General features: G+C 33.4%; 1 protein-coding gene across 2 annotated transcripts in view; it reads right to left on the bottom strand.

The window, feature by feature from the left end:
* Window positions 1-11,311: 11,311 nt before the first annotated feature.
* Window positions 11,312-27,312, bottom strand: part of NMI (N-myc and STAT interactor) — a 32,038-nt gene continuing 16,037 nt past the window's right edge. Inside the window, exons 5-10 of one of the 2 annotated variants that reach the window (XM_031960691.1) lie at window positions 25,157-25,319; window positions 18,629-18,735; window positions 16,747-16,933; window positions 13,430-13,474; window positions 13,203-13,264; window positions 11,312-12,217 (exon numbers count right to left, since the gene is read on the bottom strand). In XM_031960691.1, coding sequence (XP_031816551.1) covers window positions 12,002-12,217; window positions 13,203-13,264; window positions 13,430-13,474; window positions 16,747-16,933; window positions 18,629-18,735; window positions 25,157-25,319 — 780 coding nt within the window. In that variant the 3' untranslated portion in view covers window positions 11,312-12,001. Of the gene's footprint in view, window positions 12,218-13,202; window positions 13,310-13,429; window positions 13,475-16,746; window positions 16,934-18,628; window positions 18,736-25,156; window positions 25,320-27,312 lie in introns of both variants that reach the window. The other variant, XM_031960692.1, reaches the window with a different exon arrangement.

Raw genomic sequence — 27,312 nt, 5'->3', positions numbered from 1 at the left:
TACTATGTGGAATAGGGGAAGGGCAGAAGGGAGGCCATGTGAAATCCCCTTCTCCCAATTAACCCTGATATAGAAGAGCGATCACCAAAACCTCCCACCCCGCAAGTGTGTTCCAGCCATTTTCTGCAGAGGCTTGGCTCTGGCAAGTGATTTTAAGGCCTGCTTTTAAGTTAATTGATTGCATATTTGTTTCTTTTGATACATAATGGTTTCCTTGGTAAGGAATATGATCATAAATGTGATCTATAATTTGGTAGGGTTGTTTCTAAAAGCTTAATTAATACTTTTAAAAACTTCTTGGATTCTTTTATGTGGAATTAGGATATTCTGCACAGGATATTCTGTATGAGTTTTAATTATTGTACTGGGCCATCCTAAAGTCATTTAAAGGGCCTCTGAAAATAATAGGTTTTTTCTTTATTCTTTTGAAAATATTTCTGTTATGGACAATATGTAATTTGGAATTTGTCTATGTATTGGGTATTTTAAAGCAAAATGATTTGTATAATGTTCAATTGATGAAACATCTATTTAGATATGAAAGATAATTGTGCCACCATGCTAGCATCCCAAACACCCCAGAATCAGCCGGAGTCAGGATAAGCAAAAGTCCTTAGTCTTTATTCTTGGTCTTTAGATGCAGGATTGAACAGGATGGAAGCAGAATCTGTGTGACCTCCTTCTTCCTTGTCTACCGCAAAGAGTGACTCTGGCTAGTCTTTCTCCACTCCCTAGTCCCTCCTACAATCCTCTGTATACACCAATCATTGAGCCAGCACAGGATAGTGGGAAGGACCATTTTCCAAGCATATGCCCATAGAGTATTATCCAATCAGTAATTAGCTCTAAGTGCTTGAACTGACCTCAGTGCAACAACTCAAGAGTTTCAGCCCTCTACAGATAATTGTTCTAAGTTGTGAACTTACAAACACATCAATATCTTTGTTATCAATATAAGGTCATGGCAAATACCTGTTTGGGATTTATCTGAAACTTTGTTTAATGGGATTTGTTATTGGAGGTAAAATTTCTTGGGCTTGTAGTTAATATTATTGGGGAGTTTAAAAGCTCTATTGAGACAATTAGTTGAAATAAAACTGGGTTAAGGCTATTTTATCTTGTATGTGCTGAAGGTTGAGTTTTAACTGCTCGTGTTATGTTATAGTTATGTCCCTACATTTTTTTTCCTCCTGTGACTGATTTCTATAATCAGAGCAACGGTCAACAGAAATTGTTAATGCAATTCAATTGTTGTTTCCAATCTGATTATATGTAATCATCATATCCTAAATATTTGGGCAAATAAGTATTTAGCCTAGTCATCTATCTATTACTAGATATTCATGTCTGTAGATATTCAAGTTTTTTAAAAGTTTGTAAATAATGAGAGGACGATTTGACCTGTGATCTGTGAGACCTAACTGCTGTTTTTTTTTTTTTTTTTTTTTTCAACTATATCTGACAGTTATTAGCCTGTCTTATGAGACAAGCATCTCTTCACATAGGAAGCTGCTGACCATTCTATTTTGGCCCCCCACATTTTGTAGCAGTCCTTGTGGACCAGCCCTTTCTATCTCAGACTGTTCTAATCTTTATTTGTTAGATTTGTCTTCTTATTCTATATTTTGGTCAAATTACAGATATATTACTTGCTTCTGGGATCATTCTCAGCATACTACACCCATCCCTCTGCTTGGAATGAGAACCAGTTCTCCACCCATTCTCAGGCTGAAGCAGCTTGGATGAAGACCACTGCCCCTTATCAACACAAAGTAGTTTTGAATGAGACTTTTGTCCCCTGCCCTGGATGGACTGATATGGGAATTTGGGAATAGTTGATGAGGGACTGTTAAACCCTAACTGGGCCATCTATTATTCTGTGTTTAAAATTAGGAATGAAATTGTATTACTGTGTGTTTTTAAATTTGGGATGGAAATTGTTAAAATTGTGTAACTATTGCTGTTATGTTAGAGGGATTTTTAGGAAATCCTTCTGTACTAGTCTGTTATGTATAGGAATTTTGATTAACTCTTGGGATTTATATGTGGAATGATTATTTGATCATTCCTTTCCATAAGAAAAAAAAAAGAGAGGAAGAGATAGGAAATTGAGGAAACTGGTGGATTTTTCTCAAAATACCTAAAAGAATGGAAACCCTAGTTCCTATTCACTTTACCTTAGGCACTTCTGCCTCACCCCCTATCTCACTAGTTCAGATTGAATTGGAAATCCTTTAAACAATCCTTTTTTTCATTTTTATTATGTTCTAGCTTTGGAACCCCTTATTCTTTTGGAATTGCCCTAGTATACTATTTTCTGATTGCCTGCTTTTTAGGAACAACCAGAAATCAGGTACCTTGGCACTTGGCAGTCTTCCATCCTGTAATCCCAGTTTCTTAATTAGTATTTCAGCATTCTCAAAGCACCTTGCAGTTTGGTATCAGGCCTCTAAAAGTTCAGGGTTTGCCTGCCTTGATGGTCTAACTGCATACTCTGATAGCTCTTCTCAGAAGTCTGGATCCTTTCTGTGTCCTAGTAGCAACCCTGTCTATTCCTCTGGTGGAACAGGTGGAACTACTCCAAGCCTCATCCTTCTCCCCTGGAGTGGGTTGCCCCTCTGAATGGAATGTTATGCCACAGTCTCCTTGAATTGTCCCACCTCAATTATTCTGCCCCAATTCCCAGGTTGCAATACTACTCCTTCCCTTCTAATCATCAGGATGTTTGATAAGGAGAAAGAGCTTCTTAGACATCATGACTCTAGATCCTCCCTATTTATCAAAATGTCCAATGCCTCCCCCCATTCTGTCATTGTTCTTCTTGACCCAACTTATCATAATGTCAGGTGCCTCTCCCAACATATCAGAACCTGATTGATAGTCCGTTCCCACTCTCAGTACTCTGACTCCGCCCACACCTGACTCAGTTTACCCCAGGGCTTGGAGTATATGTATCTTGCCTCAGTTTCTCCGGCATTACAGGAGGAGAATAACATTTTATTTTATTAAGATTCAAAGTCAATTTTCTCTATAAACAAAATTGGATGCAAATGTTCATGTGTTAATGCTAATCTATGATGAAATTTCATATATATAATAATGTATTTTCACACATATAAGTCCTATCAAATATTGATATCAATGTATAAATCTACATTTAATTGAGCATGACTTGGAAGACATTTGTAGAATTCTATTAAGTTCTTCTCTTTATATTTGCCTTTTAGCAAGTCATTGCATTGCAGATTCATCATTTCCATTTGAAGGTTAGATGGAAACTTCTCAATTACCCAGTTAAATGGCTTTTGAAACATGGAAATTTCTTTTGAAAGTGCAGAGAGGTGCAGAAAACACTCAAGTTTGAACTTGGAAAAAATCTATCTATAATAAATTTGTGGGGAAGCAGTCATCTCATTTCTTGTTTTAATTTTTTACAGCATGGGAAGCAAATAAGGCAGCCTGATGTTACTCATTATTCAAATAATGTTGGCTGTTATTGAATTGACTTTATCACAGTATAAGCTTTGCATTTAAACTCTGTTTTGTCTCATAATTTTTAGCTGGATTCATTAAGAATCCTTATCTATTCTAAAGCAAACTAATTTCCAAAGTCATTCAGTAATCAATTATAGTGATTAGTGATTGAATTTGGTTCTCATCCAAAAATATTTCAATCTCACCTTGTCAAAAAATCATAATAAAATTATTTTTTGCCTTGTTTGCCTTGTTTGCATTATGGATATGTTCTAGTAATTAAAAAAAATCATAGTACAGCTATCTGTATTAGCACACCAAGTCTTAATGAATTATAATTGCATCACAATAATTTGGATTGTTGTAAACAGAAGTGCCAAGGGAAGGGAGCACCCCATGGTCCCTAAAATAACTACTCAACTCTGCTTTTTTGACTTGAAACTAGTCAAAGACAAAATGTAAATGACTGAGTATGGCTGTGTTCTCATTAAGCTTTATTTTTAAAATTTTAAAATTAAAAAAAATAATAATCATTTTTTTAAAAAAAATTATGCTTAATTCATGGGTCATTAAGAACAAAAGCAAAAATGGGCAACAGACCACAAATTGTATAATTTGCCAATCCCTGGTCTCAGTTATACCAAAAAGGCTAAATAAAGCTAAAAGATCTGGAGCTTAGGGGTTCTGAGCTGCTGTGAGGAAAGCTTTGGGGGTATCTGAAAAAAATGTGTATTTAATGTGGTAATATCTCCACCCCCAACCAGCCCCATAAGTACCAGCCCTGTTAAGAAACAAAATGGATCCGAGTCCCTCCTGACTTGCAGAGTGCTTGCTATAAGATGCGTCAGTAGCCCTCCAGTTAGGAAAAGAAAAGGAGACGCAGTCTTCAAAAGTAATTTAAGTTAAAAAATTTAAAAGACAAACCTGAAAAAATTGAACTGATGCAGGGTGGAATAAATAGAACCAGGAGAACAATTGATTCAATAAGAGCAACATTGATTCAGTAATAAACAATAATATAATTACTCAAGACTCAGTGATCAACAATAATTCCAAAGGATTCATGATAAAACATGAAAACATTCAATCCAGCTCCTGACAGGAAGATATTAGATTCAAGGTGAAGACTGAGGCAAACATTTTTGGACATGGCCAATGTGAGAATTTTTTTTTGCTTGATTTTAAGAGTTTACAGGAGTGTTTTATATGTCTTTTGTTTCCTAATAATGAAAGGGAGATGAAAGAGCAAAAGAATTCATTTTTCTCAATTGCAAAAATTTTGTTAAAAAGTAAAAAATAGAGTGATACTGTCATTTCAAATTCAACAGAACTTCCAAACAATGATTTCCAAGATGATAATGTGAAAAATTTACAAACTCAGTATTAATATAAAATAATCTCATGGATCTCATATACTTCAAACACAAAATACAAAACAAAACTGATTGCCAGACAAGAGACATTAACCTAGTAGAATACATCTCTAAATTAACAATGCAGAAAACGTATTTACCAATTCTGGCATTCTGTACTTATGTAGAAAACAGTAGTTATCATTTTTGTAATTTTCAACCACAAAGTATGGCACCAGCAGTTACCATTCAGAACACAGATCAACTATGCTGTGAATTATATTTTTTTCAATTAATCTATCAAGCCCAAAGTAAATCAAAAATTTTAATTACTATGAAATTCCAGCTATTTTTCCACATCCATAAAAACATTAGAATTTGTGAAATCAAACTTATAAACAATGAGAAACATTAAAAGTAACTGTTAACTCCCTAAGCATTTCTTTAGATAGAGTTCATAGTTTAGGAAGCATGTTTCATGATATCTAAAACTTCCTTAAACTTTCTATAATACTAGGATTTTATTTTTCTCTGCCATTTTTTCTAAGTTGACCCATGCTGGAAATTGATTACCGGCAACAAAGAAGGCCTTGCATAGTTCCCGATTAAGTGAAGAGTTGCTGGCTCTATTTTCCTTCTGAGGGGAAGCCAAAAATTGAACCCACTCATGCAGTTTCATTTTAGAATTCTTTACTTTTAAGAGTACTTTTATGTTGCTTTTTAATTAAGCTTCATGTTTACAATGTAGCCATATAAACTATCTAATTTTTTTTTAAAACTTTTAGCTATTGACTAATATCAAACTGATCATTGCAAATCATAGATTGCATTTGTCTTCATATTGAGTCAATATTTCACTCTGTTACTAAACCTTTTAATTTCTTAAACTTATACCTCTTTTTGTCCTATAAATTTGGTTTCTTTTTTGTGAACTTGCAAATGCATAGTATAATCTTATTCCTTTTGATGATTTCACTCTAATTACCAGACAAATGGATTCTGTCAAATCATTCAGAGAAATCCATCATATTCATGTGAATAAAATTCTTAAATGAAATTATGATTTTTTTTCACGCAAAAGTATTTACCTTATTCTACAGAGCAGCAGGAGCTTGCTTGATTCAAAGTAAACAAGCCTTCTTTCCAAACTGGAAAAAAGAAAATTTAGGCTATTTGCAGACCTAGTTCCTAAAATTACCAGATAAGACTTTAGATGAGGAAACTTGCAACTGCAAAATGAACTTTTTTTTTATCTTTCTCCAACTTTTGGTGTCACTAGGAAATTCAAAAATTTTAGACTACATTTAGTTCTTAAGGATGGAGCACCCCTTTATTGAATAGCTATCAAAACAGACTCAGAAAGAAATATGAATATACATTCCCATTGTGGTAACATAAATTCATACAATCAGAAATACATTGAATACACTTATTGTAGATTAAAGAATCATTTAACATTTTGTCAATTCATTCTAAGAATTTGCATGTATCATTATTCTAGTGGAAGTATGATAAATGTGGGCTTTTCCTGGGGCAAAGATATTTTTATGTTCTATATGTTCTTCGTTTTAAGATTCCTACAACTTTTCCCAACTTGAAAACTCAGAAATGACTATACTTGCATTGCAATTATTGTATACATTGTTCTCCTGGCTCTCTCACTTTAATTTGCATCAGTTCACACAAGTCTTACTGCGAATTTCTGCAACCATCCCCTTCATGATTTCTTATTTCACAATAGTATTTCATCACCTTCATTTATCATAACTTGTTTAGCCATATAATTGATGGGCAGCTCCTCAGTTTTCAATTCTTTACTATCATAAAAAGAACTGCTTTAAATATTTTTGTGGGTCCTTTATTTGTTAATCTTTTTGAGCTAAGGATATAGTAGAGGTATTGCTGGGTCAAAAATATGCAGAATTTAATAGCTTTAGGGGCATACTTTGAAACTGCTTCCCAGAATGTCTGGACAAGTTCACAGCTCTAATTATAGTGTATTGAAATATGTTTTCTGATAGCCCCACCAGCATTTGTCACTTTCCTTTTTCTAAACGTTTCCCCTCTAATGATATGAAGTGATTCCTCAGAATTCTTTTATTTTGCATTTCTCTAATCATTAGTGATTTAGAGCCTTTTCCTCTGATTGTAATGCAGAAGAAACTGAGCAAGACAGAGATTAGAGACTAATTCAATAGTTTATTAAATGGAGAGAAATACTGGGACCCATGCATCCATGTTGATCCCAGGGCTAGATGAGACTATCATCTCAAAGAGTCTAGCCCCTTTAGGGACAGCAAGCTTTTTATGGAATAACAAGAACAATGACATTACTGATATTCTAACGACATCTGAAAAGGATAAACCTTTATCTTGTCAAACATTAAGGAATGTCTATAAAACCTTTATCTCAAACATTAAGAGGGGATGGTTATAACCTAAGGCAGAATTAGTACTTCTAATAGGACGAAATAGGACAATTGGAGGAACTGGTCACCCCATTAAAAGGGAACTTTGGCATAACATGATGTGGCTACTTATACTTTGGGTTTTTTCCTCTATTAATTGCCTGTTCATACCCTTTGGCCATTTATCAGTGGTGGAATGTCTTATTCTTATAAATGTGACTCAGTTCCTTATATAACTTAGAAATAAGATTTTTATCAGAGAAACTTACTGCAAAGATTTCCCCCCAAATTTCCTAATTCCCATCTAATTTTAAACACATTGGTTTTGTCTGTACAAAAACCTTTTAATTTTATAGAATTAAAAATATCTATTTCACCTCTTTATCTTCATGTTTGGTCATGAACTTTTACACTAGTCATAGATTTGACTGATAATTTCTTCCATGCTCCTCTGATTTGCTTATAATGTCATTTTTTATGCCTAAATCATAGACATTTTTAGAATTTATCTTAGTAGAAAGCATGAGTTGTTGGTCTGTGCCTAGTTTCTGCCATTTCCCAATATTCTCCATGGTTTTTGTCAAATAGTGAGCTCTTGCCCTAGTAGCTGGGACCTTAGGGGTTTATCAAACACTAGATTACTATGCTCACTTGCCTCTGTGTGGCATATTGTTGAATTCACCTTGATAATTTATTCAAAAATTTTACATCAATATTCATTAGAGATATCTAAAGTTTTCTTTATTTAGAAACAAATGTTTGAGTATTAAGACTACATTTGTTCATAGAAAGAATTTGGTATTTTTATTATAGATAAGCAGGGGCAGCTAGGTGGTGCAGTAGATAGAGAACCAGTCCTGAATTCAGGAGGACTTGAGTTCAAATCTGGTCTCAGAAGCTTAATACTTCCTAGCTGTGTGACTCTGGGCAAGTCACTTAACCTCAACTGCCTCAGCAAAAAAAAAAAAAAAAAAAAAAAAAAAGGAAGAAGAAATATTATAGATAAGCAGTTTTACTGTGTCTCCCTATAACTTATTTAATATTTCCTTTAAGAATTTATATGTCATGCTATTTGGTGTGCTACATCATATTTATTTATAATTGATATTTTATTGTCTATGATACCTTTTAGCAAAATATAATTTCTCTATTTGCCCAATTAGTTTGTTTTTATCACTTTGTTCAAGATCACAATTGCTCCCCTTTATTTTCTGTTTTTTTCCAGCTGAACATAATAGATTCTTTTCCAATCCCTTCTTTTAACTATGTACCTTTTTGCTTCAAGTGTATTTCTTATAAATAACATATTGTTGAGTTCTTGTTTCTGATCTCCTATATACTTTCATTCTTTATATAAGTTCATTCTATTCACATAGTTATGATCATTATTTTTTGGGGGAGTCCTTCCATCATCTTATTTTATTCCTTATCTCCTCTTTTAAGGATATGCTTCTGACTATGAGCTCTCTCAATCAACCCTTCCTTTTATTCTCCCTCCCCTTTCCTTCTTTTTTCCTAGTTGAATAAGATGTATTTTTGTACCCAACACCATGTGAATGGATTCTTCCCTTCTTTAACTAGATCAAATGAGAATGAGGTTCAAGTTTCACTTGCTTCCCCCTGCCACTGTCCCTTCCTTGTTATATACTTAATGTTATATTAATGTACTTATGCTTGTACATTCCATTTAAATGAGATAATTTCCTTCATTCTTCCTCTCCTCACCCCTTCCACTATGTTGCTCTTTCCCATCCTTTCTATTCTTCTTTTGAAATCATCAAAATATAACCATCACTCCCAGGTTCTAAGTCTAGTTAGATTCTATGATCTCTGATGATGATAGAGTTCTAAAGGTTTAGATTTGAACTATAACATTCCAAGAAGTTTTTGTTTTCAGGTATCTTTCAGGAAGGGGCTATTGGATTCTTTCCATTTGCCCTAAGGTTCAAAGATTTCTGTACAGTTTTTTTTTTTTTTTAATGATTTCTTAAAATATGATGACTAGGATCATTTTTTGGTTCATAGCTTTCAGGGCATCCAATGACTAAAATAATATCACTTCAACTTGTTTCCAAATCAGTTGTTTTTTTCTAAAAAGCACTTTTTAAGCCTTGTTTTGTAACTCTTTGATGTCTTGTGCAAGTCATTAGTATATATTTCGTCAATTCTAATTTTCAAAAATTGGTTTTCTTTGGTAAGCTTTTGAATCTCTAGTTTTAAACTGTTAATTATCTTTTAATGTATTTCTTCTCTAGCTTTTATTCTTTCCCCATTTTTCCTCTATCACTCTCATTTGATTTTTATATCACTTTTATTTTTATATCACTTTTAGCCTTTCTAAATAAAAAAGTGTCGCGCTGACAGTGACCCCACAGGCCCTCCCCCCCCCCCCCCCCCCCCCCCCACCCCCCACCCCCCCCCCCCTCCCCCCACCCACCCCCCCCCCCCCCCCCCCCCCCCCCCATGACTCTCTACTGGTGTTTGACTATGAAGGAAATGTCTCTGAGGCAGCCTCCCTGAGTTCCCTGAATTCTTCTGGCTCCGATGAAGACCAGGATTACGATTACCTGAATTAATGGGGCAATCGCTTTAAAAAGCTGGCTGACATGTATGGCGGAGGGGAGGATGCCTAAAGCCACACTTGAGCTGAACAAGGGCAAGAATCAGTCCCTAGTAGCTGTCATCCGCGGGCATTCAAGGAAAGGGGCAGGAGTTCGATCAGTTCTATCCCTACCTCCCTTAACTGTATAACACAAATAGAAATTATTGCTAATTTACAAGGTTAGTTTTATATTTTAAGGCTAGTATGTATCAATTCTCTGTGCTCCCACCCTCATTTTTAATTTCTTGTGAGACATGAGTATAGGAAATGTATTTCCAAGGCAATTTTTCAGGCTTTGGGTCAGGCAGTTCTTGGAAACAGATGGCAGCTCTCCCCTCACCCCCGTGTCCCTCTTTAAAAATATGTGTAATGTTTTTTGTGGGGTTTTTTTCCATTTGTGCTTTTACACTGGTTCCAAATTGCTCTTCTAGGAATTCTTATTTGACTTGTGTCCATACTGCATTTTCTACTGAAACTTTGCTTATAGATGTTTTTGAGTCAATTTCTTTCTCTGGATTTCAGTCTTGAACATTTTTGTCACCAGAGTAACTCTTTTTTACTTGCTTGTTTTTCCAGCCTACTTCATGACTATAGACTTTATTTATGTTATTTCTGGAGGAGAAGGATGATGTTTGACCTAAGTTTCTGCCCTCTCATAACCTATCAATGCCTTTGCAATTCAGACTGGAGGCATGCAAGGTTTAAGCATTCCCATCCCATAACTTTGGGAGTCCCTGGAAAATGAACCACAGGATTGTGAAATTCCCAGTGTGGCTGGCACAATAAAACTTTTGCTCATGAACCAGGCCACTAGTCTCAGGTAATAGGCTGGCCGATCAATGCTAAGCAAATGTTAACAAAAACTTATATGCAATACAGAAGGTAGCTACCAATACAGACATACATAAATAGCCCCATGTGAAAAACTTTGTCTTTTTCTCAAACAAATTCCATGAGCCTATTTGGAAATCAGCAAGGATAATTCATCTGTTCCAAAAAAATAAAAACTTCCTCTGAAGGTTTAAAAAGTTGTTCATCTCTATTTAGTTAGCTATGGAAGTCTTTGGAGTAGAAGCCTGGCCTGGTTTCCCATTAAACATCAGAATCTGAATCATATGCCATTTGACTATTTAAGAACAATGCTAATAAAGTATTCTGCATTTTAGGCACAAGTCTGGTGGAAATAGTTTCAACTTAAATATTAATATCAAATATTTTTTATATTAGAAAAAAGACCAACCTCCATGTGCTCTGACATGTCTCTCATAAAGTAACATTTGGAGGATTCTAGAAGAATAAAATCACAATAAGTAAAAATTGTTTTGAATTAACATTTTAAAATAGTTGAATAATAAAGTCACCATCTCATTTCTTTCTAAACCATCCCCTTCAAAGAGTCATTTAGCTCTCCCCTTCCCAGATTATTCATTATCAGGTACATTCCCACATGCCTAGCAATATTCAATCATTTTGAGTGATATTTTAATGAAGAACTTTTATTCAGCATCTTTTAAAAATCAATTTAACCTTTTTCAAATAATAAGCTTTTAATTTTTTTTCCCTCCAAACTGCTTCTTTCCCATCTGAGGAGGAAAAAGAGAGAGAGAAAGGAAACCTCAGAGCAAACATGCAATCAACTCTTACAGTAAAGCAAAACAAATTCTCAAATTTGCCATGTCCAAAATTATATGGCTTATTCTGAATTTTGAGCCTATAACTTCTCTGATAGGGAGTAAATTCCATGCTTCATCTTCCATACTCTGCAATTGTGCTTTTGGCATTGCACTAATCTGATCTGAAATATTCAACACCTTTGGAACCAAGTTAGAATTTTTTTTTTTTTAATTAAAGGAATACTTTTTTTTATTTTAAGAGCAAGTAGAAACTACAAAGTAAAAAAGTTATTTTTGATATTTTTCAGAAAGGGATTTGAAAGCAATGTAAGCATTTATAGCACAATCTAAATTTGTGTCCATTAGCAATAATATCTTGTGACTTTTTTAGGAATCAGTGATTCATAACCATTTTTGTATATGAGGATTACAAGACCCCTTTTTCAGTCTAATAAAGTCTATGGACTCTTCAGAACAATGTTAAATGTATAGGATTGCCAAAGAAATTAATTATATTGAAATATAATTATCAAAAAAAAAAATGTAATAAGCTCATAGTTCCCAGATTAGGCACTTCCGATCTAGATCAGCTTCAAAATATACTATTTGAGGTTGTTTGAGAGCACATTTAGCTACTTCTATGTCCCCTCCTCCATTTGACCCTTTCTGAAAATGAATAACAATGTCATCTTCTACACTATCTTCATTTTCTTGAATATTTTGAAGTCCAGTCAGAAGGACAGTCCTCTTAGAAATTCCTGAAAATACCTAGGGGAAAAAAGCAAAACACTATGAGGTATTACTATATGCTTTTTTAATAGTCCATACAGATTTGCAAGAAAAAGGTACTTCTGCAATTAAATTGGATTTGATTTCCAGTTTTTCTACCATAGTTCACTTTGAATCATGCGCTCTATAAAAATGATGGTTCACTTTCTCTTTTATTAGGAGATCAGATGTCTATGATCAAACTCTTTTAAGAAGACCTTTACTGAATGGACTTGAATTTAAAAAAAAAAAAAAAAAAAAAAAAAGAGCAGTTCCTAATGAGATAACATTCTTTTCTTTTTAATTTTTATAACGATGCAATTGTGTAAAAACACATGGGTATTATTGAATTATCCCAAAATTATCTGGGAACAAAATGATAATGAAATTTTTGCCTATTTTTGCCCTTTCCACTGGTTTTTGCATCAAATAGCCTTATAATAAGTCTTTGATGAGTAGCCACTATGCACTGAAAAATATGTTTAGAAAAGATCTTAATTATAGTTTCTAACACTTAATACAGAGATAATTTCCCCAAAATAGCAACATAAAGAGAATAGCATGTCAGAATGGAAAGAGGGAAATGGTCTATCATACTGGAAGACATGAAAGACATGAGACTATTATAATCCCCCATTTTAAAGATGAAAAAAAACTAATATTGGGGCTGCGTGATTTGTCCAAGTTCACAACACTTAGTGAAAATAACAAATGTAACCAAAGTCCATTCATTTAAGTGAAGACGGGTATAATTTTCTGAATAATTCAGGAAAGAAAAATAAGCTTTAATTTATTACCTGATAAGGGGATTAATGAGATAAAGGATTGAAAAACTTAAAATTAATTCAAAAGAACTTAATGTTTTAACAAAATATCAAAACCCCAACCAGAAAGAGCTATTTATCACTGCTAAGTTTTATATGCTACTACCTGATTAGACAAAATGGGTTTTTTTGGTTTTTTTTTTTTTTTAAGATTTCTTTACCTGGAGCTTGTCTATGTGTTTTTCCATATGTGGGGAAACAACAACTTGATGGCAGTTGGTATTTGTATAAAGAGGATATTTCTTGTGTTTGAGAATAGTATCAGCAGCTAGAAAATAATTTTAAAAGGTTTTTCTTTATTAGATGAGAAACTTATTAACACAAAAATATTAAACTTATTCTAACGAAATTATTCAGAATATTACAACAACTTGATGGCAATTGGTATTTGTATAAAGAGGATATTTCTTGTGTTTGAGAATAGTATCAGCAGCTAGAAAATAATTTTAAAAGGTTTTTCTTTATTAGATGAGAAACTTATTAACGCAAAAATATTAAACTTATTCTAACAAAATTATTCAGAATATTACTGCTAGTTGAAACTTTAGAAGTTTGTTAATATTTTAAAGTACCTGGCAGTTGTCTTAGAAGTGAGGTTCAGAAGCAAATGTATATTTCCAGGCATGATCAATGGATGAATTTATTTTGCTTGACCATACTTATTTGTTAGAGGAAGGCTTTTATTTTTGAGAGAAAGGGCAAGAGAGGACAGATGAAGAATAATCAAGTGATACAAAAACAGGGAAAAAAGAAAGAATAGAACATTAATAAAAGAACTTAGAAAGAAAACATAGAAGACAACAGAAAGAAGCTAAGAAGCAAACACAAGCAATGCAGTATTGGAATTACCATATTAAATTTTGTTAATTTAAATTAATTGAGGAGTTAAATTAAATGAGGAAAAAAAAGATATCATGGAGATTTCAAAGAATTAGTAACCCAATTCAAATCAACAAGCTACTAAGTGAAAAGTCTTCAACAACATCTTGTATAAATGAGCCTAAAAGTTGACATTGGTTTCTTGAAGAATTTCTTGGCAACATAAGGTAAACAGAGAAAACTGTCTCTTCTCTCTCCTACCTTTTGCTTTTTCAAAGAACCTCAGAATGGCCAATAAAGAGAGGAGAGCATGCTAAACAAAGCTTTGAGATTATCTTTAAACTTTATATCATACTAAACATTTTTACTATAAATTAAAGGATGGCTTACAAGTTTTTCTTGGAAAGGCAAAAAGAAAGGTGAATGACTTATCTTGTGTCCATGAATGATAAAACTCATGATTTCATGAGACACCTAGCCATATCACATTTCAGTGGTAATTAAAAAAAAAAAAACAGTTGAAAAAAGACCACCTCAAAGATAATTATAGTCTATGGGCCAATGTACTTCCTACAGAGGAGTTTAGGGAAGAAATTCACCCAAAAATTCAACAAGATTTTCAAATTAAATCAGAATATAGTTTGATATTCAAAATTTGATATAAGTAAAATTTAAAATATGGTTCTGATGAGAGAAATTGGAAAAGCCAAAGTCATAGATTGTTAAGAAATCTCACGTAGATTCTAAATATATTCTTTATGAGAGTAATCAGGAGCACTAAGCAACATCACAATATCACAAAAAAAAAAAAGAAATAAACATATTATTCTCAAAAGCAGAAAATAACAGGCTGCCTCTATGGAAGTAATTTCCAAATCATCTTTCTGTATACAATCAAATCACTGGCTAGTTAGAGCAAAACAAAAATCAATAATAAATTAAGAAAAGAAAAATGAAAGTATGGCATGCCATTTAAACAAACTTTTGACATCAAAAAACTGGAAAATATGTAAAATAACAGCAAACAACATGCCATCACCATTTGTTAAGGAACTATTCGTTGGTGTTGTCAATCAACACAATGAGATGACCAAAAGAGCTTAAGGAAGGATAAGAAGTTGATATAAAATAAAAAGATATGTTATTATTTCTATAAACAACTTTTTTTTTCCTATCAATGGCAGTGATAATATGACAATTAGACTTAACATCATACACTAATGTGCTTTATTATTAGATAGAGATGGGATAAAAGAGAATAAAAATGACAAAAGCAACTAGACTAGACCAAAGGAAAGTTCATGCTAAAGTAACTCAGTTTTGAGGAAATCATGAGCAAAAATAATGTCATGGTAGAGTTTCCAATTTGGAGTAAGGAAGACCCACTTCAGACTTAATAGCTTTATGTCCTTAAGTAAATAATTTAATTTCTCTGGGCTTCACTCAGTTTCCTAATGTATAAAATGAGGGGGTTACACTTGATGATCTCTAAGTTCCCTTCTACCTCTAAAATTAAATTATCTAAATTATTCTATAATTGATTCAAAATACACTAAACTCAAAAATATCAGTAAAAAATATCAACTATTGACCTATATTTCTGCTTTTTTCCTTTACACAAAATTCTTATACAGTTAATCTTATGATAATATAATATTATATGATTATAATTAGTGATAACAAATAACAATATAGCAATGATAATAACACACATGTTTAGTACATCATTGAAATAAGGTATGAGAAAGGAATAAGCTACCTTATAAAGAAATTCTAAGCATATCTGTAACACTAAGTCACAAAATGAAAAAAAAAAGAATAAAGAATAAAAGATCCAATTGTGCTTGCTATCCACTATTAAAAATCATTTAATTTCATAGAGCAAAATGATACCTTGAAGATTTTTCCCCAACATATTTCCTACACACATGATGAAATCATATGAGATTTTTAAAAGATATACCAACAGAAATAATTTTGTTGAGAGCCATTTATTAAGGCATAAAACAGGAAGACATGTTCAACAAATACATTTGCAACTGTCATGGAGGAAGTTGAGCTTAGATTCCAAATCAAAAAGAAATTTGCTAGAAGCAGTAAAATTCTCTGGATCCTCTGGTTTATGGATGCCATTTGGGTGATTATATCAAACTCTAAGAACACTGAGATTTACAATAACACAAAATAATTCAATCCAATTTACACACATGAATAGAGATTGAATAAAGAATTTCTATTGTCCAGATTAAACTGTTAAAGTAAAAATGGTCCAGATTGGATACTAACCTAATGGATTTGTACATTGGATATATGGCACCATTAAAAACATTCAGTCTTTGTCCTATATTACCTTTAATCATATGTCTAGGGCTAAAAGAGACTCTTAAAAGTCATACAGTTCAATCCTCTCATTCTAAAGATGAGGAACAAAACAATTTTTGAAAGGTCAAGCAGCAAGTATGTGGCAGACCCAGGATTTCAATCTGTATCCTTGAAATCCAATTATAATTTCCACTGTACCACTCTGCTTATTATGGAGTGATTATTTAAATCTCTGTTACTATGATAAAGAAGGCAATTTCAAAAGACATTTTATCTTTGACCTACTTATACTTTTAAGCTTGTTAGTAAACAAACTTGTATAGATCAGCAAGCTCCCATAAACTATTTCCTTTGAAAGCTATCTGGCGTCACTGCTAGTCTGTGTTTAGAGGCCAAGATCTCTCTGATTTCAAGACAAATCATCTCTGCATAATACCAAGCTGGCTCCAATGTTTAGCTTAATAAAGGCTAAATTAAAGATATAAAAGGGATTTTTTTCATAGACTGAGGCATTCTGAAAGAGAAACAATTATGAACGTTCCAAATGACTCTAACCATACATACCTCCATTCTCAAGGAAAGTAATAACAGCTGTTTGGGATTTTTTGTCATACTCCACATCTTCTACTTCTCCACCACCATACTGGGATTTACTGAAACTCAGTGCTAATTTATCTCTCATCTGTTCTTCAGGTAACTCATCAGGTATTTCAGAAACATCAATCTTTTTCTTAGAAATCTTTGTGTGAACCTAGAAGTGGAAATTATTTCATTAAATCAATATGTATTCATTAGGTATCTGCCATGTGCTAAGTACTGATAACACACAAATAAATGGGAAACAGCCCTTTCCCTCAAAGAGCAATTTATATTTTACTAAAGAGATTCAATACATACTAAAATAAGTAAATGAAGGATATAGTCAAAATAAATACAAAGCAATGGGGGGAGGGGTTTGCAATATTATAAGGGAGAAGAGAAACAGCTAGGGAATAAAAAATCAAAAAAGGCCTACAGAGAATGTGTCTCCTTAGTTTATCCTTGAAAGAGTGCTTCTGAGAGGTAGAGGTGAGTTAGTGTTCCAGTCATTCAGAATAATTTGTGTAAAAGAGAAATGAGAGAGAGAGAGAGAAGGAGGAGGAGGAGGAGGAGGAGAAGCAGGAGGAGGAAGGATGGACAGAGAGGGGGGAGAGGGAGGGAGAAAGAGAGAAAAGGGGAGAGAGAGGGAGTCAATCAGCAGTCAAGTCAGAGACCAAAGAAACAGAGAAAATAGGAGAAGCCAAGGGAGAAGAGAGAGGAAACAAGCAGAACAACTTGAACCAGAACAGAGAAGATAATCTGTTCCCAACTGGCCAGCCAAGAACAGCTAAATGAAGGAAAATCAGTAAGCTTTGTGCTGCTAAGAGGTGTTCTGATTGGAGGAAAGGACTGATGTTCAAAAGTACTGATGTGAAGAAAGAATTTATTTATTTGTTCATTTGTTTGTTTGATTATTTGTTTGTTTATTCATTTGTTGAGTAATGTGCTATTAGCACAAAAATATAGATAGTGAAATACTTTAAATGTCAAGCAGAAGAATTTGTTTTTTCTCCTACAGATGCTTGAGAGATACTGAAGCTTCTTGATTAAATAAATAATGGTCATATTTTGGAGAATCTTGAAATAAATGGAATCTCAGAGCTAGACCTCCTCATTTATTTAATCTCCTATCTTTGCACCTATATACTTCCACCTACTTATGGTAGAAGCTAAGAAATATTCCTGGAACTAGAAATTGACTGGATAACCCATCATTTGGAGAATGGCTGAATAAGTTATAGTATATGAATGTAATGGAATATTATTGTTCTATAAGAAATGATGAGATGGCTGATTTCAGAAAAGCCTAGAAATGTTTCTTTGGATTGATGCTGAGTGAAACAAGCAAAACTAAGAGAAGATTGTGTACATTAACAACAAGGTTATGTGATGAAATAATCAAATGTGATGGACTTAGCTCTTTTCAACAATGTGGTGATGCAAGTTAATTCCAATAGACCTGGGATGCCATCTGCATCCAGAAAGAGAACTATAGAGACTCAACGTAGATTGAAGCATAATATTTTCACCATTTGTTGTTGTTGTTGTTATTTGTTAGTTGGTTTTTTTTTTCCTTATGGTTTTTTCCCCCTTTTGATCTGATTTTTCTTGTACAACATGACAAATATGGAAATATATTTAAAAGAATTACACATATTTATTTATAACACATACACATACCAGATTGCTTGCTGTCTTGGGGAGAGGGGAGGTAAGAGAGAGGGAGAAAAATTTGGAACACAAAGTTTTACAAACATGAATGTTGAAAACTACCTTTACATGTATTTGGGAAAATAAAATACTATTATTAAAAGGGAAATATTTCTGGGATTCACCGATTTCTTCAAAATACTAATTATTCATTTACCTGAAGACTTACACCTGTTTTTAGTGGGACAGCTTTGGCCATCAACTGTACCTTCTCATTCTCAAGTTTCACAAAATGTCTTCCTCTTTTTATCACATTCTGTGCAACTGAAAAGAAATTTGAAAAAAAACATTAAGTTCCTTTATTTCAAAATTTGGATATGGTTTTGATATTTTAAAAATCTGAATGCTTTGGATTCATAGCCAGAAGACCCACATTCACATCTTCTCTCTGCCACTTACCTGTGTAACATGGGATAAGCCAATTTACCTCACTTTCTTCATCTATAAAATGAAGAGGCTGGACAAGATGGCTCCCAAGAATCTTCTAACTCTGGGGTATCATCCTGAATCTTGTGATTTTTTTTTTTGTTTTGTTTTAAAATTGATTTTTATTGACATTTTTATTATTAGATCACATGAATTTGCTTCTTATTTGTAGTTCTTTGAGCAAAAAGGGTTGTTATAAATATTTTTACGCATTTAGAGCCTTTCTTTTTGTCAATTATATATTTGGGGTACAGGCCTAGCAGCAAAATCTTTGGGCTGGTAGGTATGAACATTTTAGTCACTTTATTTGCCTAATTCAAAATGCTTTCCAGAATGGATATACTAATTCACAACTCCACTGACAATATATTAATGTACCTGTCAATCTTTCCATATTTTGTCCAAAAGTCACTATTCCCATCTTTTGTCATCTTTGCTAACTTACTGTATATGAAGTGAAACTTTAAGATTGTTTTGATTTCCATTTCTCTTATTAGTGATTTGGAACTTTCTTTCATATGATTATTCATAGTTTGCATTCTCCCCAGTGAAGCTATAATTTCCTAAGTATAAAACATTAACATTAGATTAGGATGTAGTTCCCTTTAAAATATTTTTGCAATGATCACACTTAGAAAATTCTCAAGTTCAAAATTACTTACTTATGTTTCTTACTAAAAGGTTTGGAAGAACTTCAAAACATCCATCTGTTCATTACTAAGCTGTCACAAAGTTTTTACTGTTTCCAACAATGCAACATTATTTCCACTAACTGGGCAAAATAGAAATTCTTTCTAGTTGAGAGATCTGAGGAAACTTATGGTTAATAACACTTTTATTATTCTTTTAAATTATTTCATTTAAAACTTTAAATTTAATTCACAAATTGCATTCACTGTAAATCCTTCTTATGAAATATAGGGTTTATACTCATGAGGAATTATAAATAAAGCATGAGTTTTGATCTGAACTATTGGAAGGAGTATCCATATTGATGAAGTCACAATCTATCAAAGTCCCAAAGTACTAAAGATGAAACATGAACAAACTTATATTCAGAATTCAAAAGAATTCTGAATATATGTTTGTTCATGTTTCATCTTTAATTTATTTTAGTTTAGTTTTATTTTTCATTTTTTAATATCATATTAATTTTAGTATACTTCTTCCTCTCTTTCCTCCTTATTCCCTAACCCATCCATGCAATAGTGGAATTAAAGTCAGCAAGGGAAGACCCAGGTAAAAATCCTGTCTCGTATATGATTTCTATTTCATAATCTCAAGCAAATCACAACTTTTATGGGCCTCAATTTTCTCATTTGTAAATTTGAGGGATTGGATTCTAGACCTCTAGAGTCCCTTCCAATTCTACATTCATTACCTATGATTCTCTCCTCCAAACATCATACCTTTTAAGAACTTCCTATTCTTTTACTTCATTCATATTCTCAATCTTATATATTGTGTTAATTCCTTATATATTTTGGTGTAGGAAGACTGAGAATTTTTGCTGTCCAAAACACAATATCAAAATACTCAGGCTTTGATCCTGACAGATATATACAATAAAAAGGCTTAAAAAACAATTACTTTGCTTCTTTCATTATTTTTAGTTCTAGTTCAAATTTCATTTGCATGCTACACCAAAAAGAATCTTAAGAAGCCCTATATTGGAGTTATTTACAACAGAGAACTTTGATTTCAGCTTAGAGAGGTTGAAAAGACTTACTTACTTAGTCTGGGGATAGTCTGTCTGGGTGCATTGGCTATGACTAAAGAGTTGTCATCTTGTCTTTATCAAAGAAGGTTTCCAAGAACTATTCTCAGTAGACTAAAGCTGTGAAGTCTTGAATGGGCTAAAAAAAAAGATTATCCCAGAAGCTAACAACAAGGAGCAATAACCTGTGGAGACTGTTTTACAGTAGTTACTACAAAACCAACTAGAAGGAACAGAGATTATCTGCCCAGCAATCACCATAAGCCTCAAGAAAGAACACATCCAAGAGACATTACCCCATGCAGAAAGCATGCCCAGTGGAAGAGATCTATGGTCTTGCAGTATTCCTAGTGTTCATTGTTCCTCCATACATGTGCCCTCACTGTAAGTTGCCTTTCATGTCCCTTGAAAATAGGCATTCCACATGTATCCTGGATATGTTATCCTTATGCTTGCTCACTATCTCCATAGATAGTGTCTTAGCAAATGTACCCTAGGTTTATGAGGGAAATGTTCCATGGAAAAATCTTCTTGCTATGCCATTTGATATGATTAAGTGTTGCTTAGAACTAATTGTGCCTTTTAGGGAACTGAAGAAAAGATAAATTACATTGGTAAAAGATAGTGATTTGTGGATTGGAGATGTAGACCGACAGAAGGCCTTGAAATTAAGATAGCTATTCTGGGGTTGCCAAGTAAGAGGGGAGTAGTCCCACTGTTACGCTGGCTATCAAGGCTTTATCAAAGATATCTGATGCAAATCAATCATTTCTCTTTTTCATCCAAGTTTTCATTCAAAAGCTTTTCAATTTCATGTAAAATTGAAATTTTCTTTTATTATCTCTCTATTCCTTGTTTGGTATTTACTTAATGACCATCAAGTCAACAAACATTTATTAAGCACCTAACTATGCTCCGTACTATGCCAAATGAGGAGGATACAAAGCAAGGGAAAAACAGCTTCTCCTAAAGCAGTTCATAATATATTGGGAAAATAAAACATGCAAACAATTATATACAAATAATATATATACAGGAAAAAATGAAGATAACTTTAAAAGCACAGCAGTAAGCTTGGGAGGTCTGGGAAAGGCTTTTTGCATAAGGAAGGATTTTAGATGAGACTTGAAGGAAAACAGAAAGACTACAAAGGGAAGAGGAAGAGGAAGAGAGTTCAGGCATAGGGGATAGCCAGTGAAATTACAGGAAGTCAGAAAATATAGGTTCTTGTGTGAAGAATTATGATAACAGCATATACTGAGAGGGCCTAACTGTAACAAGCCTAGGAAGGATTTAGGTTATGGAAGACTTTAAACAAAAGAAAATTATATTTGATCCTGTAGGCATCAAAGAGACAGGACTTTAAACAAGAGAAAATTATATTTGATCCTGTAGGCATCAAAGAGACAATGACTTTTAGAATGGGTGGGAATAGGTGGAAGGAAGGTGCTTTCTACATTGGCACTCATTAAGGAGGAGTTGTAAAGTTGACCAGTTCTCTAAATCTGTCCTCTTCCTCAGAGCCATTCCCAGGTGTACTTAACAAGCCATTTCTATCTCTAAGGCACTAAACCTGGCATGAGCTGTTCTACTTGTCATTCCTAATTTTTAGGGGATAAACAGTGTATTGTAGTGGTTAGATTTCTTTGCTTGGAATAATAAAAAAAACACGGTTTTAAGTCCTATCTCTGACATATATAAGCTGTGTGAACGAACATGGAGAAGGGTCCTTTTTTCCAATACCCAGTGCCTTATTTTGACTGTTGTAATCAATTTCATAATTTGAATTGCTACTAATATATCTATTTCTACCTAAAATAAAAATGAAATGTAAGTGGTGAATTAAATTGTCATTACTTATTTCACTGCTATTGTGATGATAGTTAATACAATGATACATGATAATACATTATTACATACTGATCCTGCAAGTGCAATCTCATTTTGTAAGACTCCTTTACTAAGAGAAGAAACTTTCCTACTAAGGACAGTTGTTTATAATCTTTCTTTTTTCTGGTATGTCAAAGGGTTAATAGGTTTCCTTGATATATAAGTTTCTTTAATGTTTGTATTACAAACAAGTTTGGTGGGATTTTTTTTTTATTTTTAACTTCTGTAAAAAACTTCCCATCTCCCTTTCCCTCTCCCTCCCCCCTACCTCCACACACATGTCTAGATTATCAGTAATTTTGGTCAAGGTTATTCTCAGTTGGGAAGACCACTCTCCCTGAAATAACTTGCATTCCCAAAGTGACTATATATTATACTTGGGTTTCTTAAGAGAACCAGCCATCATAGATTCCCCCACAGATCATAGGCAATTGGACACTGAGGTTTCCTAGGATCCTGAATATATATGTATCCTGGCCACATTGCATTAGAGAGTGTGGAGAAAAGGGGTTGATGTCCTCAGGTAAGCTTTCCATTAGTCCTCATCCACAATTTCTTTACTTATCTGAGACAAAATTACAAGTCCTTAGGATATTCTCCAGGTTGGAGGATATAATTATATTCTATATTTTAAAATGCTTCTAATTAGTCTACAAACACCACTAAGTAAAAAAGTAAACAAAAAATAATAGAGAATGTATGATCTTCTATTGAAAGCAAGATTTCCTGTAGATGGCCGCAACTCCTCTTTCTATTAATTTTTTATGAATATTTCTCAACATCATTCTGAATATCTCCTTCCATTCCCACCAAGCTTCACAAAGGCTACTGCAATAGATGCAACTGTATTTAGTTTATCATAAGTGTATTTTTAAATATAGCTAAATTAGCTTTCCCTCCTCATTCTACCCTATAAAACCTGGATTTTCTTTCAAATCAATTTGAGGGGAGAAAGAAAAGGGAATAAGCATTTAGTAAGTGCCTACTACAAACTAGGTGATGTGCTAAATGCTTTCCAAATACCATCTTATTTGATTCTCACAAAAATTCTGTGGTAGATACTATTATTATCCCCATTTTATAAATGAGAAAACATTAAGTGACTTGCTCAAGATCACATATTGAAGAAGAATCTAGGAGTGGAGCTAAGCTCCCAGATCCAGTGTTCTATTCACTGCTCCAGGGTGTTGCTCTGGGAAAGATAAGTTTGCTGAATAACAAAGCTACTGATTTGGCAGTTTTTAAGTGAAGAAATAAGTTTTTAATGGATTAATAAATCCATTTATTGAATTAATCACTATTAATTTTTTAATAAAAAAATTAATAGTGATTAATTCAATAAACTTACCAAAATTAATCTATTTTAATTGATAAAATAAAATCAAAAAACTATAGATAAGTAATTGCTATCTAAAAAAATGTCTGGTTGTAGTTCATGACTGAGATATTCTATGTCTTAGATCTAAGGGCCAAATTTATATTAAAAATTCAAGGAAACAAATTAACCCTTTGTGAGGGAGAATTCATAGCAATCTAGCATCTAAATATCCTTACTACAGCTTCAAGGATCAAGATGAAAGGAAACACTGACATCTCAATGCCCTGATCAATATAACATTGATTTCTAATTTATTATTCTCTAGGGAAGAAGAATAACAAAAGGGAAAATATAGTGAAGTCAGATTCTTGTAATAATATGGTTTTGTAAAACATCAGGTCTTTCAGTGCAATTGGGTAGGGATCATTTTTCTTAATTTTATGTTACTACTGACTGTCCAGAACCAGTGTTTGGTTGTTTGAACTTAAAGTAGTCCCAGAGGAGTGGGACTTCAGGATGAAGTGAGTGAAGTAGAATAGTCACTGCTGGCTGTTGAACAAGTACCTGACCCTGCTCCCAGCCAAACCTTACACTTTCCAGTTCAGAACTTCCCTAATGGTCAATAATTATTATTATTACTAGCATCTATATAAAGCTTTAAGATTTTCAAATTGCTTTGCGTACATTATCTCTTTTTATCCTCATAACTATTCTATTAGATAGAAGCTATGATTATCCCCACTTTACAGATGAGGAAATCAAGGCTAACTGGGATGAGTGACCTATTCAGAGTCACTCAGCTAGTATCTTGAGATAGAATTTGAACTCAGGTCTTAGTGACTTCATGCCAATACTCTACTTATTATACAACCTGCTTGACTTTTCAGTTCTCCACTTTCTTCTTCCAATTACTGTTCTATTCCAGTTACCACTGTCATGACTGCTACTGCCTTGACCACTACTACTGGTATTTTCTAAGAAGCCTCCAGAGCTGTGCTAAAGGAGCATGAAACGTAGTATGTGTCTTGATTATACATGCTGGTTCTACTGGAATATCGTTATTTTTCAAATGCCACTTTCTGATAGAAAGCTTTTCTGGTGTGTCCCTTTATTCTCTTCTCTAGTGACTTCCCAAGGAGGGGACCTCTCATCTAAGCTGCAAGCATCTTGAATGTACATATTTTTTTGCATATTGACTCTTGAATTAGAATTTATACACCTTGAGTGCTGGGATTTTGTTTTTTACCTTTCTTTGTATTCCCGGTTGGCACATAATGCTCATAAATGTTTTTGACTGGTTTACTTTCACATTTTCTTTAAAATATTAGCAATACCTTGTTCATCTTCAAAGGTGATAAGTGCTTGTCCTTGCTGCAATTCATATTCAAGTTGTGTAGTTACTTGAAATGAACAAGAGATATTTAAATATTGTCTGTCATCCTTTGGGTTCTCCACCGATGTGAACTTCATTTTCTTTTTAGGAACATTCTTTTTAATCTAATTTAAACAGAAATATTTTATTAAGGACAAGACAAGCTAATTCACTGGTCTTTCCAGTTCTAATAGTGGCTTTCAAAAAAGAAAAAAAATCAGCAAACACCAAATTTGAAAAATGCCTCCACTGGTGCAATTGAGCAATTCATCAATAAATTCTAGCCTTAAAGAATTGCCTTCTAGCACCAAGAAGTTAAATGATTGGTCCAGAGTCACAAAGCTAGTATATATATCAGAAGCAGAATTTAAAACTGGGTTTTCCAGATAAGAGTAGTTCTTTTTAAACTATCCCATGTCGGGTCTAGTTATTAAGCCATGAAATTGATTCTACCTTTACTGTACCATGGTTCCCTATGAGAGGTATCCCAAAGTCAGCTCAAATAGACTCAAGAGAGACAACTGTTAAATTTTCAGTGTAAGCATTTACAATTTTGTTATTTGTTGTTCATTCATATCAGTCTCATCTGACTCTTTGGGTCACCATTTGGGGTTTGGTTGGCAAAGATACTAAAGTGTTTTGCCATTTCCTTCTTCAGCTGATTTTACAGATTAAGAAATTGAAGCAGGAAGGGTTAAGTAATTTGTCCAGGATCACAGAGCCAGTAAATGGCTAAGGCCAGATTTTAATTCAGATTTTCTCTTCCTGATTTTAAACCTAGAACTCTATCTATTGGGCCACCTAGCTGCCCATTTATACCTTGGAAATCAACAAATGTTACAAATCAATTTTTGATTTGTTGCTTGGGGTTTGCCCAGACTTAAAAGGTGATAGAGAAAATATTATTAATGCAGATTAAGCTTTAAAATTTGTTGAGAATATATAATATTGCCTTATTATATTTTGTTGTACCATGATGGAGAGTACATGTCATTGATTTTACTGACTATATGTATAATAATGGAATACCCATATCTTGAACTTTGACTTTTTAGCTTAGATCCCTGCTTCTCAAGAACCAGCTTCCTCAAGTTACTACCTCCACTTTCAAAGAGATAAAATTCCTACAAACCATTTGCCATATTCCCTACCTCCACTAAAAAGATACTCTATCCAAAGCCATCTCAGGAAAGATAAATCACATGCTCAGTCTGAAAGCAGATTAATTAGCACTAAAGCCTGGATTTTGCTTACTTGGGATGATAAATGATGTGTATACATACTGATTCCCTTTCCTAAATTCATCTCACATCCTGTTAATTAGTAATACCAAAATTTATTGATTTGTATACTCATCTAGTTGCCCAAAACAAAGTGAGGATAATTTTCCTCACTGGTGAAGGGATGGTTGCACATGCCAGAAATAGGCCTCATAAGAGGGGCACTTAGCCAAGGACAAAAGGGTCTTGGAGACTAACCAAAAATATCAATAAATAATTTGAACTAACTAGCTGGTATTTCTCCAGTGATCTTTGAGAGAGAATAGCATAGCTGATATTAGTGAAACATAAAACATACTTCCAAGTGAAAAGAGTGTCAAGTCCAGATTCTGTTATGTTGAATGGGACTACCACTTCAGAGCTAGTAGGAATGAACAAAGGAATTGCCAATTGGTGTCAGATCCACAATTCTGCCATTTTCTACCAATTTCACTTTTCAGTCTCAGTGAAGTAACTATATGAATGATTGATGCAACACCTTCTCATTACTGACCCAACAGCTTCTAATCATCACTATTAGAAATTATGCTATGAGATGATCATCATTAGGAAATGTCGATATAATAACAAAATCATTAAAATCTTTGTATATCTGTTTTCCATTTTTACATTGCATGCTACTATCCCAAAGGAATACAAAGTAAATATAATTTTACTACCTAAGTAGTAGAATTTAATTTTACACCTTAATAGTGAACATAATTTTCTATTATTCATAAAAGAAATAATTTGGGCCTATTTTCAAATGCAAATTTGTGATAAAGATTATCATTAAGCCCAAATGGGATTTCTATGAATTATGAGATTGACTTTGCAACAATAACCTCAAGTCCTTCAG

Source organism: Sarcophilus harrisii, chromosome 3 (assembly GCF_902635505.1).
Source record: "Sarcophilus harrisii chromosome 3, mSarHar1.11, whole genome shotgun sequence".
NCBI classification, from domain to species: Eukaryota; Metazoa; Chordata; class Mammalia; order Dasyuromorphia; family Dasyuridae; genus Sarcophilus; species Sarcophilus harrisii.
The sequence above is the reverse complement of the archived record's forward strand: the minus strand, read 5'-3'. Positions and strand labels throughout refer to the sequence as shown.